General features: G+C 47.1%; 1 protein-coding gene across 3 annotated transcripts in view; it reads left to right on the top strand.

Annotated features, from left to right (window-relative positions):
* LOC144515981 (exocyst complex component 3-like protein 2) overlaps window positions 1–12,500 on the top strand; it is a 68,647-nt gene that overhangs the window by 21,755 nt on the left and 34,392 nt on the right. For all 3 annotated transcript variants that reach the window (XM_078247220.1, XM_078247219.1, XM_078247221.1), the window contains exons 2-3: window positions 8,132–8,644; window positions 10,164–10,402. In XM_078247220.1, the coding sequence (XP_078103346.1) occupies window positions 8,169–8,644; window positions 10,164–10,402 (715 nt within the window). In that variant the 5' untranslated portion in view covers window positions 8,132–8,168. The remainder of the gene's footprint in view (window positions 1–8,131; window positions 8,645–10,163; window positions 10,403–12,500) is intronic.

Raw genomic sequence — 12,500 nt, 5'->3', positions numbered from 1 at the left:
TTTAGAAAAACAAGTCTTAAGATTTACAGCATTCTTCCAACTCCGCTATCCTTTAGTTGCCTGCCATGTGTATGCAGGGTCAGAAACTGAGTCGGTATTAATTGATATAAACTCCGCCAGCTTGGCTCTAAATTCTGCATCAGAAGCTGAGTTCTGGAGAAGGGAGTTATTAAATTGCCATCTCCTAGATCTTTCTCCTAACATATCACAACAGAATGTGGTTATCAGCACATTGTGATCAGACAGAGTTGCTGGTTCTATTGTTATCGTGTGGAACATTGCCTTAAAGCTCACTGGAGCACAACATATAATCAATGCGGGAGTGGGTGAGGTGACGCGTGGAAAAGAAGGTGTAATCCTTGCTAGTAGGATTGTGCTTCCTCCATTAGGGGGGGTACGGTTCATGAAAAAACATCCGAACAGCTCGGTTCGGAGGGTGTGTGTATCGTACGGTTCGTCAGTCCACTGTTAACGTGCACTAACCTCTTACTGCCGTAGTGCCTGCTTTCGACACCTATGTTAAAACTCTTACTGGAAACGACGAGGGGGATGAGCGTGACGAACGCAACACATGGCAGCTGATTGGACGAATGCGTCACGTGGTTCTTGCTGCTCCCGAATTTCAAAACAGACTTTAATGGCGTCTCGTTCTGAATACAATCTCGTATTTTACAAAAACAGTTCACCGAAACGGGTTTCTGAAAACATTTTAAGGGAGAAATAGGCCATACAGTTGCTGAATCTGTCTGTTTTTTTGATCGACAAAGGTCAGTTTAAAAGATTTTCGTCAGATTTTGAGAGGCGCCGAGCCTGAGTGTGGAGTGTTGGAGGTCACGTCACGTGTAGAGATGTCAGGTGGGAGAGATGAGGAAGACCGTAGAGACGTCAGGTGGGAGAGATGAGGAAGACCAGAGATGTCAGGTGGGAGAGATGAGGAAGACCGTAGAGACGTCAGGTGGGAGAGATGAGGAAGACTGTAGAGACGTCAGGTGGGAGAGATGAGGAAGACCGTGTAGAGACGTCAGGTGGGAGAGATGAGGAAGACCGTGTAGAGACGTCAGGTGGGAGAGATGAGGAAGACTGTAGAGACGTCAGGTGGGAGAGATGAGGAAGACTGTAGAGACGTCAGGTGGGAGAGATGAGGAAGGCTGCCCAGAGCTGGAGGATGCTCCAGCGTCGTATATAGTCTGGTGTGTGGGAACATTTTGGATTTCATGTCACCTATGATGACAGCGGAAATCAAACAACAGATAGAACTGCCACTGTGTGCATGTATTGTGTAACATGCATCCAATATGCTAATGTCAGCTATGTATCATATGCTGAAGTATATTTCTGGAGTGTTAAAGATTAAAAGAAAAAATAACAAGAACCGAAACCCGTGATACGAACCCAACCACCCCTATCCTCCATATGTCTGTAAGATGGTGGGATTCCACAACTGCTTTAAACATGTCCGATATGCGTTTTGGGGCTTTCGTGTGGTTGACCCCTGATCTGTCCTGGTTTAGATCCAGTACTGCATTCATGTCTCCCCCTATGATTAATGAATGTTCACTGAGAGAGAGCAGTTCATTGGTTGGCGCGGGAAAAAGCTTGCATCATACGTAGACGGTGCATATACCGAGACGAAGGCTATTTTCCTACTCCTTATCGTGGTACATATACAAGATATCCTGCCTGAAGAGTCTTTACTGCTTTGGTCTACGGTAAGTGGGGATTTTCGTGACAGCAACACGACGGAGCCCTTGGTTTTGGTGTCTTCACCAGATGAGGCAGCAACCTTAAAGTATTTATTTTGTAGACAATTTACATCTCTTTTACATAAATCCTCTGTCATCTATCCACTGTCCTCTGTCCTCTCTCCACTGTCCTCTGTCCTCTATCCACTGTCCTCTGTCCTCTCTCCACTGTCCTCTGTCCTCTATCCACTGTCCTCTGTCCTCTCTCCTCTGTCCTCTGTCCTCTGTCCTTTCTCCTCTGTCCGTCACCGTATCGCTGTCCTTTCCGCTCCATTGTTTGTGCCCGGCAGCTTCCGCGATGCCCTGAGACCCTGCAGGAGGAAACGGTTTCCTGAGCCCGCCGCCGGGGCTGCTGGGTATTTCTGGAAGCAGCGCAGCTGAATCACTTCCCACTTCACCCTCACCGATGTGTGTGTGTGTGTGTGTGTGTCTCTGTGTGTGAGTGCGTGTGTGTGTCTATTTCTGGCAGCAGCAGTGATACTGTAAAACCAACTACATGAACAACATCCGCTCTGACACACACACACACACACACACACACACACACACACACACAGACACACACACTGTAAAAATGTTCCTTAAGTAAAAGTTCTTAATGTAAAGAAATGCCTTTTCTCTCCGGTGTGTATTTCAGCCTGCGGGTGTATTTCTGTTTGATCATTGAGACGTTTCCCATGAATCATTGCAGCGAGCCGGTCTCTGTTAATGTTTGGCCACTTTATGTCTTAACGGTTAATTGCCATGGGAACATCAGCTGCTTTATGACCAGGCGGGCTCCGTCCTGTCACCAGCGTCCTGTTGACCCGCTGGATGAGTCTTCGTATGTCAGACCGTGTCGTGAGGCGTCCGCCTGCAGAGGAGCAGCGCTCGGCTTAATCTTTAAACCTTTATGACACGGCAGGCCTCTCCAAATGTTCTTCACTTCAGTTTTATAACACACACACACACACACACACACACACACACACACACACACACACAGAGACACACACACACACACACACACACACACAGAGACACACACACACACACACACACACACACACACACACACACACACACACACAGAGACACACAGAGACACACACACACACACACACACACACACACACACACACACAGAGACACACACACACACACACACACACACAGACACACACACACAGAGACACACACACAGACACACGCACACACACACAGAGACACACAGAGCACACACACACAGAGACACACAGAGACACACACACACAGCACACACAGAGACACACACACACACACACACAGACACACACACACAGAGACACACACACACACACACACACACACACACACACACAGACACACACAGAGACACACACACACACACACACACACACACACACAGAGACACACACACACACACACACACACACACACGACACACACACACACACACACACACACACACAGAGACACACAGAGACACACACACACACAGAGACACACACAGACACACACACACACACACACACACACACACACACACACACACACACACACACACACACACACACACACAGAGACACACACACACACAGACACACACACACACACACACACACACAGAGACACACAGAGACACACACACACACAGACACACACACACACACACACACACACACACACACAGAGAGACACACACACACACACACACACACACACACACACACACACACACACACACACAGAGAGACAAACACACACACACACACACACACACACACACACACACACACACACACACAGACAGACAGACAGACAGACAGACAGACAGACAGAGTACTCAACTTGCATGTATGTAGTATAACAGTTATAAGTGATTTGATTAAGTGTCATGTTGTCGTGTCTGGTTCTGGACCACCGACGTGAAGATGTGTTCAGATGCAGACCTTTGAGTGATACGTTAACAACCCCTGTGGTCTATAGTCGCGTAGCGAGACAAACTTTACGTAACGGTACGTGTCCACAGAGCCATTTTTTGCCCGTTCTGAAAATGTACACAAACTTTGACGCACATTTAATAAGAAGAATGCCTCGTTTGCATATTTAAACATAACATTTCGGAAAAAATTGTAATACAGAAAATTATTGTCTTAATATCCCCCTCCAGAGGACCCCCAGGGGGACACGTACCCCCTGCAGTCCTCCAGAGGACCTCTAGGGGGACACGTACCCCCTGCAGTCCTCCAGAGGACCCCTAGGGGGACACGTACCCCCTGCAGTCCTCCAGAGGACCCCTAGGGGGACACGTACCCCCTGCAGTCCTCCAGAGTACCCCTAGGGGGACACGTACCCCCTGCAGTCCTCCAGAGGACCCTCCCAGGGGGACACGTACCCCCTGCAGTCCTCCAGAGGACCCCTAGGGGGACACGTACCCCCTGCAGTCCTCCAGAGTACCCCTAGGGGGACACGTATACCGCTATTTGAGAAACACTGGTCTTGCGTGTCTGTGTGTTTGCACTCAGTTTAACATCCTGGTTAAGTCCGTTAACGGCTAACTGTTGCTATGGTTACCTGAGCACTGATGTGTGAGGTGTACACAGAGGAGTCCTTGATGAGGTTTTAACGGTTGTCCTTGAGTGAGTGAGTAACTGGCAGCCAATCAGAAATGAGCATTCCTTTGTTGCCATGGATTAAAGTTGGGTATTGAATTACAGAGCCGTAACCCTGGTTACACTTTAATTACCGGACGCCCTTCCACTCGGTGTGTGAGTGCCGTCTCTGAGGCTACATTTACATCCCTACCCACCCCTCTCATTCCCCCTGCTCTCGTGTCCCCCCTCTCATTCCCCCTGCTCTGGTGTTCCCCCCTCTCATACCCCCTGCTCTGGTGTCCCCCCTCTCATTCCCCCTGCTCTGGTGTCCCCCCTCTCATTCCCCCTGCTCTGGTGTCCCCCCTCTCATTCCCCCTGCTCTGGTGTTCCCCCTCTCATTCCCCCTGCTCTGGTGTTTCCCCCCCTCTCATTCCCCCTGCTCTGGTGTTTCCCCCTCTCATTCCCCCCTGCTCTGGTGTTTCCCCCCCTCTCATTCCCCCTGCTCTGGTGTTCCCCCCTCTCATTCCCCCTGCTCTGGTGTTTCCCCCTCTCATTCCCCCTGCTCTGGTGTCCCCCCTCTCATTCCCCCCTGCTCTGGTGTTCCCCCCTCTCATTCCCCCTGCTCTGGGTGTTTCCCCCCTCTCATTCCCCCTGCTCTGGTGTTCCCCCCTCTCATTCCCCCTGCTCTGGCGTTCCCCCTCTCATTCCCCCCTGCTCCTCTCATTCCCCCTGCTCTGGTGTTCCCCCCTTCTCATTCCCCCCTGCTCTGGTGTTCCCCCCTTCTCATTCCCCCCTGCTCTGGTGTTTCCCCTCTCATTCCCCCTGCTCTGGTGTTCCCCCTCTCATTCCCCGTGTCAGCTTTCAGTATAGTGACGCCCAAATTTGTCCCTGAGCAAATGTGAAGAAAGAATTATTTATTTTGAAATAATTTTTCTATTGATCAATAAGTTCACACACACACAGACACACACAGACACACACACACACACACACACACACACACACACACACACACACACACACACACACACACACACACACACACACACACACACACACACACACACACACACACACACACACACACACACACACACACACACACACACACACACACACACACACACACACACACACACACACACACACACACACACACACACACACACACACACACACACACACACACAGACTTGAATGTATGCTGCTTCAAAGTAATAAGTGACATCTTGTTGACAGTCATTGACTAGAATAAATCAGGTGCGGACCTTTTGAGTGATAAGAAAGAGTCTCAATCTTCCAGAGATGATGAACACCTCCCCCCCGGTGTCCTCGACCCAAACTGCCCCGGCCATCGTTCAGGATGTGTTGCTATGGTGACCGTGCGTCACCACAGTGCGTTATCTGTCATAAAGTCATAAAGAGTAACTGACTGTCTCTGTCTTAGCGAGGGCGGGGTGCTATCACCTAGCTATGCTATCAGTAACTTCCCCCAAACGTCTCAACACAACACGTGTGTGTGTGTGTGTGTGTGTGTGTGTGTGTGTGTGTGTGTGTGTATCACAGGTAACGTTTCTAAGAGCCAAGGACTTAGAGCTTCTTCCAGAGTCCAGACCAAGGTCGAAATAGTGTGTATGTGTGTGTCTGTGTTTCTCTATATGTGTGTGTGTGTGTTTCTGTGTTTGTGTGTTTCTGGCAGCAACAGTGAGACGGCAAAAACCAACAACATGAACAACCCCCCCACACACACACACACACACACACACACAAGTAAAAAATACTCTACTAGAAAAATCACTTTCAATGCTTTTTCTCAAAAGCCGAGAACTGAACTGTTCGTAGGTAGGTAGGTAGATAGGTAGGTAGGTAGGTAGATAGATACATAGGTAGGTAGGTAGATAGTTAGGTAGGTAGGTAGATAGATACATAGGTAGGTAGGTAGGTAGGTAGATACATAGGTAGGTAGGTAGGTAGATACATAGGTAGGTAGGTAGGTAGGTAGATAGATAGATAGATACATAGGTAGGTAGATAGATAGGTAGGTAGGTAGGTAGATAGATAGATAGATACATAGGGTAGGTAGGCAGATAGATAGGGTAGGCAGGTAGGCAGATAGACATACAGGGTAGGCAGGCAGATACATAGGGTAGGGTAGGTAGATACAGGGGTAGGTAGGGTAGATAGATACATAGGGTAGGGTAGGCAGATACATAGGGTAGGCAGGTAGATAGATACATAGGGTAGGGTAGGCAGATACATAGGTAGGGTAGGTAGGTAGATACATAGGGTAGGGTAGGTAGATACATAGGGTAGGGTAGGCAGGTAGATAGCATAGGCAGGGTAGGCAGATAGTTAGGTAGGCAGATAGACACACAGGTAGGGTAGGGTAGGGTAGGGTAGATAGATACATAGGCAGGGTAGGGTAGGCAGGCAGGCAGATACATAGGGTAGGCAGGTAGGTAGGTAGATACATAGGTAGGTAGGTAGGTAGGTAGGTAGATAGGTAGGTAGATAGGTAGGTAGGTAGGTAGATACATAGGTAGGTAGGTAGGTAGATACATAGGTAGGTAGGTAGATACATAGGTAGATACATAGGTAGGTAGGTAGATAGATAGAGCACTGTTAATTCTGTAGGATACAGGCGTGTCTTCCCCTGAAAAAACAGCCACATAGGTTGTTCGTTCCAGCATCATTCTGACCTATATTTATGTTTCTAGTGGCGTCGCCCTCTAGTGGCCGTAGTAGTATAATATCGGCCCATCGATATACTTCATATATTCAGATGCACCAATCAGGGCCGTGGGGGGGTGTCTAACTGCGTGTCAATCACTGCTCATGCACACGCATTCATAGAGCTCAACAGTCCCGCCCCTCCTCTGAGAGACCTTGGGTTACTGAAGTAAATTTCCCGTCATTGACGACGTAATTGACGTCTGGAAAAATCCGTACATAAAGAGTTTTAGACCGTGCCTTAGGCTAACCAGACAGTACGTGACTCATTAGCATACAACGTATCATTTCAAGTAAAAAAACGAACAGAAAATCCCCAAAAAGTCAATGGTCAAGACTGTGTACATATCGTCATCTCAGAGTGAAAGAACTACTCATCCCATAAACCACCGCGCACCACTGAACAAAGGAAGCTAACGTTAGTTTAGCTAACAGCTAATTCGGCTAACCGCTAGCTGAGACAGCACGTAAATAGACCCTCAAAATAAAGCCTGAAAATAACCGTTAACATATATAACAGCTGTTACGTCAGCTGTAGACAGCTTTACCCAGTGTTATTAATAGTGTTATTTTAGACTGAATCAAGCTGTCAGCTAGCGGTTAGCCGAATTAGCTGTTAGCTAAACTAACGTTAGCTTCCCGGCAGAGGATTTGTGGTGTCTATATGAGCATATAAAATTGCTGAGTCACGTCGACATGCTGGTTTTAAGTCTACCATCGACGGTTAAGATTTTATGGCTTATACTCCAATTTGTCAATGGAGAAATTGCATTGTATTTTTACTTCCGGAACCCGCTGTGGGCGGGACTGTTGAGCTCTATTCTCCCTTGTGGGGGAGGGGCTTAGGAGACTGTTTTGGGCTTTAGCAGAAAGGGGGGAGGGACTGAGAAGTTGTTGATGTTCAAATTTTTGTCCTGGATCTTCACAATCCTACCTACAGCACCTTTAACTCAGTAGTTTTGGTGTCTAAACCTAACCAAACTGGGACCGTTTCACAACGTTATTGGTTTTTAAACCTCAAAGTGAGTCATCTCTTGGACCTGTTTGAGTTACTGATTGTTTTGTCCCCCCCTCCCTCCCCAGGTTCCACCCTCCCTGCCCCTCCTCCCCCAGCTCCATCATGCCCATCCTCAAAAACCTCCCAGTGCGCCTAAAAGGCGGCGGTCCGACTCTAGAAAACGCTTGGATCCTGCGCAGGATGAGCCTCAACATCACCCCCAACCATCACCAACACAACCCCTTCGACAATGACGACGACAGCATCCACGGCAACGGCCGCCACGGCGACCACTGGTCGCCCGGCAGCTCGCTGCTGGACGGTGACGTGCAGAGGGAACGCAACCCGTTCGAGGACGAGGAGGACGAGAACGAGGCCAACGAGGGGAAGAAGGGAAGCGGAAGTGGAGGTTCGGTGAAGGGATCTTTCAAGTTCATGACCCCGCTGAAGACTCTGGGAAAGCTGGGCAAGAACCTGAGGTTGTCGGGGAGGAGCAAAGGAAGTGCAACGCCATCCCCTCAGGGATCGCTGCAAGGAACGCCCTCGCCTTCAGAGAAAAAGAAGAGGGGAAGGAGGAGCTCTGAAGGAAGTCTGTTGAGGTAAACAGTAGAAAATAAGTCCTCCTGCACACTGCAGTGGCGTTTTCTACGTCTTTGCACACCAGAAACGTGTCTGACGCAGCACTGCTGCTTAGGCCTGTCGCAGTATGCAATAAATCAATTAATCGCATGATAACTAAAAATGAGCTCCATACATTTTTTTATCGCGGCCAGAAAAATTTCCATTTTATTTATTGTTTTTGATTGTGTTTTGGTTTTTATTCCAGTGCATTTTTTGTTACCAGAGACTGAGAGTCCCATTTTATTTATTGTTTTTGGTTGTGTTGTTCATTTATTGTGGATATTTAAAGTGTCTTCCAGTTCCAGTGTTAAATATTCTTTAGAAATAAAAGTTTATTGATATTTGAAAAGGTGTACCTGCATTATTATGCCATTATCATTATATTTGATGAAAATGGTCTCGGAACGACGATATTATTGTTTATCGCAATAATTTCTGGGACAATTTATTGTCCAGCAAAATTTGTTATGGTGACAGGCCTACTGCTGCTGCTAGCCTTGTCTGTACACATGTCTGTTTCCCATTGATACAATTACATAATAGCATGTTCTTCAACTTTATTTTGTCAATATTTTGACATTGACCTATTTCTAGCATGCACGCGTTTTCCGCGCGGCTTGATGAGGAGTTTGATGAGACGGATAGAATATGTCAAGGTAAAATAAGACAAAGCGAAAGGTTAGAGCAGTTTGTTGAGGTAAAAAGTGATGATGGGAGTTTGTGCAGGTTAAAGGGACAATTGGGGTTTTGGGATCAGGGGAGTCTGATAAGGTGAAGAAGGATGATGGGAGTTCATCAAGAAATGAAGGTATATTGGGGTTTTGGGATCAGGGGAGTCTGATAAGGTGAAGAAGGATGATGGGAGTTCATCAAGAAATGAAGGTATATTGGGGTTTTGGGATCAGGGGAGTCTGATAAGGTGAAGAAGGATGATGGGAGTTCATCAAGAAATGAAGGTATATTGGGGTTTTGGGATCAGGGGAGTCTGATAAGGTGAAGAAGGATGATGGGAGTTCATCAAGAAATGAAGGTATATTGGGGTTTTGGGATCAGGGGAGTCTGATAAGTTGAAGGATGATGGGAGTTCATCAAGAAATGAAGGTATATTGGGGTTTTGGGATCAGGGGAATCTGATAAGGTGAAGAAGGATGATGGGAGTTTGTCAAGAAATGAAGGGACATTGGAGTTTTTGCCATCAGGGGAATCTGAGAAGGTGAAGAAGGATGATGGGAGTTTGTCGAAATATGAAGGGGCAAGGGTGTTTTGTTGAGATATAGAGCTATAATGAGAGTGTGTTGAGGTAAAAAAGGCAAGGGATCAAATCCGTCAAGGCAAAGGGGGACATAGGGAGTATGGGAGTTAAAGTAAAGACGGATAAGGAAAGAGTAGACAAAGTAAGGTTGGAGGGAATTCAAGGCAGTACGAGATAAGAAGAGTTTGCTGAGATGAAGTAGGATTTGTTCACTCTCTCATTTATATTCTTTATGTCCCTCCAAGGTTTGCCGGGAAATATCGCGACTCCCTCGGCTCCCGTAAGGAGTCTCTCATCAACAGCGAGCTGAACGGTTCGGAGAGCGAGTGCGACACAACCAGCCGGCGCCTGTCCTTCATGAAGATGGTGGGCCTGGGGAAGCTGAAGAGGGAGTCCATGAACGACCACTCGTCCCAGGGCCCCGATGATCAGCTGGTGCAGGAGGAGGCTGTGGAGGAGGTCAAACCCAGAGAGCCACTGTCAGGTATGCCTTCTGGGTTTTCTCAAAGAACTCACAGATTAATGTGTGAAAACGTTCAGAGCAGAGGTACCCAAATTCTTTCATATGAAGGGCCAAAAATGTATATGGATGGAGGAAAAATGACCTTTTTAAATCTATCTATAAATTGCAGGAACGTGTGTGTGTGTGTGTGTGTGTGTGTGTGTGTGTGTGTGTTATGCGCATATCTCTAGAACAGTTAGTCCAATGGATTTCAAACTTGACAGGTGTCTTGCTACCGGCACGAGTAAGTGCAGTGCCAAGTTTGACATTGTTTGGATTAGAAATGCAAAAGATATCGTTAAATATATATCGGTAAAAGAAGCACACATTGGTTTCAGAATCCCACACATGCAAAGCACAACCAGGTACAGACAACAAGCAGACAGAGCATGAGGCCACTTAAAGGCAGGCTACCAGACACTGTTTTTGAGTCACATCGTTGTCAAGTTTGGGGGGGCGTGTTTGGTGAGAAGGTACCTGCACGCAACACGCAGACGCCACATGCAGAACGCTGTACAACTCCAGAACATAACGTAATCTCTAAGATTATTTCTTCACAGCGCTGTACAATGCGAGAAAATCGCCGCGCTGAACCGGGCAGACACAGCACTTTTCATCAGACTCACCCTGGGTTAATTAAGTAGCCTAAACTGTTAACTAATAACTAGTTATTAGTTAACAGTAACAATAAATTACTGTCACCAAAATACCCCCACGAATCAAATCCCCTACTTCACCGTTAACGGTCAAACCACTAAACCTGTATGGAAATTAACACCTCTGCTGAAATGTTAAAATCATTAATGATCATACGACACGAGACACCCCTCTCTCTCTCTCTCTCTCTCTCTCTCTCTCTCTCTCTCTCTCTGTCTCTCTCTCTCTCTCTGTCTCTCTCTCTCTCTCTCTCTCTCTCTCTCTCTCTCCCTCTGTCTGTCTCTCTCTCTCTCTCTCTCTCTCTCTCTCTCTCTCTCTCTCCCTCTGTCTGTCTCTCTCTCTCTCTCTCTGTCTCTCTCTCTCTCTCTCTCTCCCTCTGTCTCTCTGTCTCTCTCTCTCTCTGTCTCTCTCTCTCTCCCTCTGTCTGTCTGTCTCTCTCTCTCTCTGTCTCTCTCTCTCTCTCTCTCTCTCTCTGTCTCTCTCTCTGTCTCTCTCTCTCTCTGTCTCTCTCTCTCTCTCTCTGCGCGCACACAGTCCGGTTCTGGTGGTTGATTAACGCAGATGTGTGCTGATTAATGGGCCGGTTGGGTAGCGCACTGCCATGAGTCCATGAGGCTAATCTCTGATTACTCCACATTGTCATTGTGATATTTTGTGATTACATTCTGAATCTGCAACGTTCTCTGTCAGGTAAATCAGTAAGTTAGTAGTAGGGTATACAGGGGAGTTGCATATGAAGTGGTTTGGGATCCTTCTGTAAGTAATTTTGGGGTAAGCTACAATTTGGTTTTGATGAATTCAACAAGCAGCAATACAACAGGCCTTCCTTTGTAATTTTGACATAAAGTGCAGTTAGAGAGAAATGTGCAGATGCTGACTGTTAGTTAGTTTTAAGTATATAGGTGGTCTCTCCCTCTCTCTCTCTTTCTCTCTCTCTGTTAAAGTTATGGTCCAGTTTTGTTTTCATACCAGCCGGACTGATCTTATCAACGTCTGCCGGCATTCTGCAGCTATTTTAGACCCTGACAATGAAAAGGAGAGAGAGAGAGAGAGAGAGAGACGTATGGACAGACAGACATGTTAGTGAAGGTGACATTGAGATGCATTCTTTCCTTGAGTTTCCACAAGGACTGAAGTGTGTGTGTGTGTGTGTGTGTGTGTGTGTGTGTGTGTCCGTTTCCTGGAAACTTTCTTAAGGACGTCTATTGTTTATGGCACCCTGTTTACTCTTGCTATTTTGTAATGAATGATTCAAGTGTGTTCCCAGTTCCTCCACACCCTTGTTTACATGTTAAAACACTTTAACTCCCACTGTGTCAAACTGTGACAGAATATTTATGTATAGACACTTTCAGAACTTCCTTAATTCTTCGTGGCACAGAGTCAACAATGTGGTCATATTGGCTAGACTGGGTAAACCAGC

This window comes from Sander vitreus, chromosome 3 (genome assembly GCF_031162955.1).
Source record: "Sander vitreus isolate 19-12246 chromosome 3, sanVit1, whole genome shotgun sequence".
Classification (NCBI taxonomy): Eukaryota; Metazoa; Chordata; class Actinopteri; order Perciformes; family Percidae; genus Sander; species Sander vitreus.
This window is presented reverse-complemented; position numbering and strand designations above follow the sequence as displayed.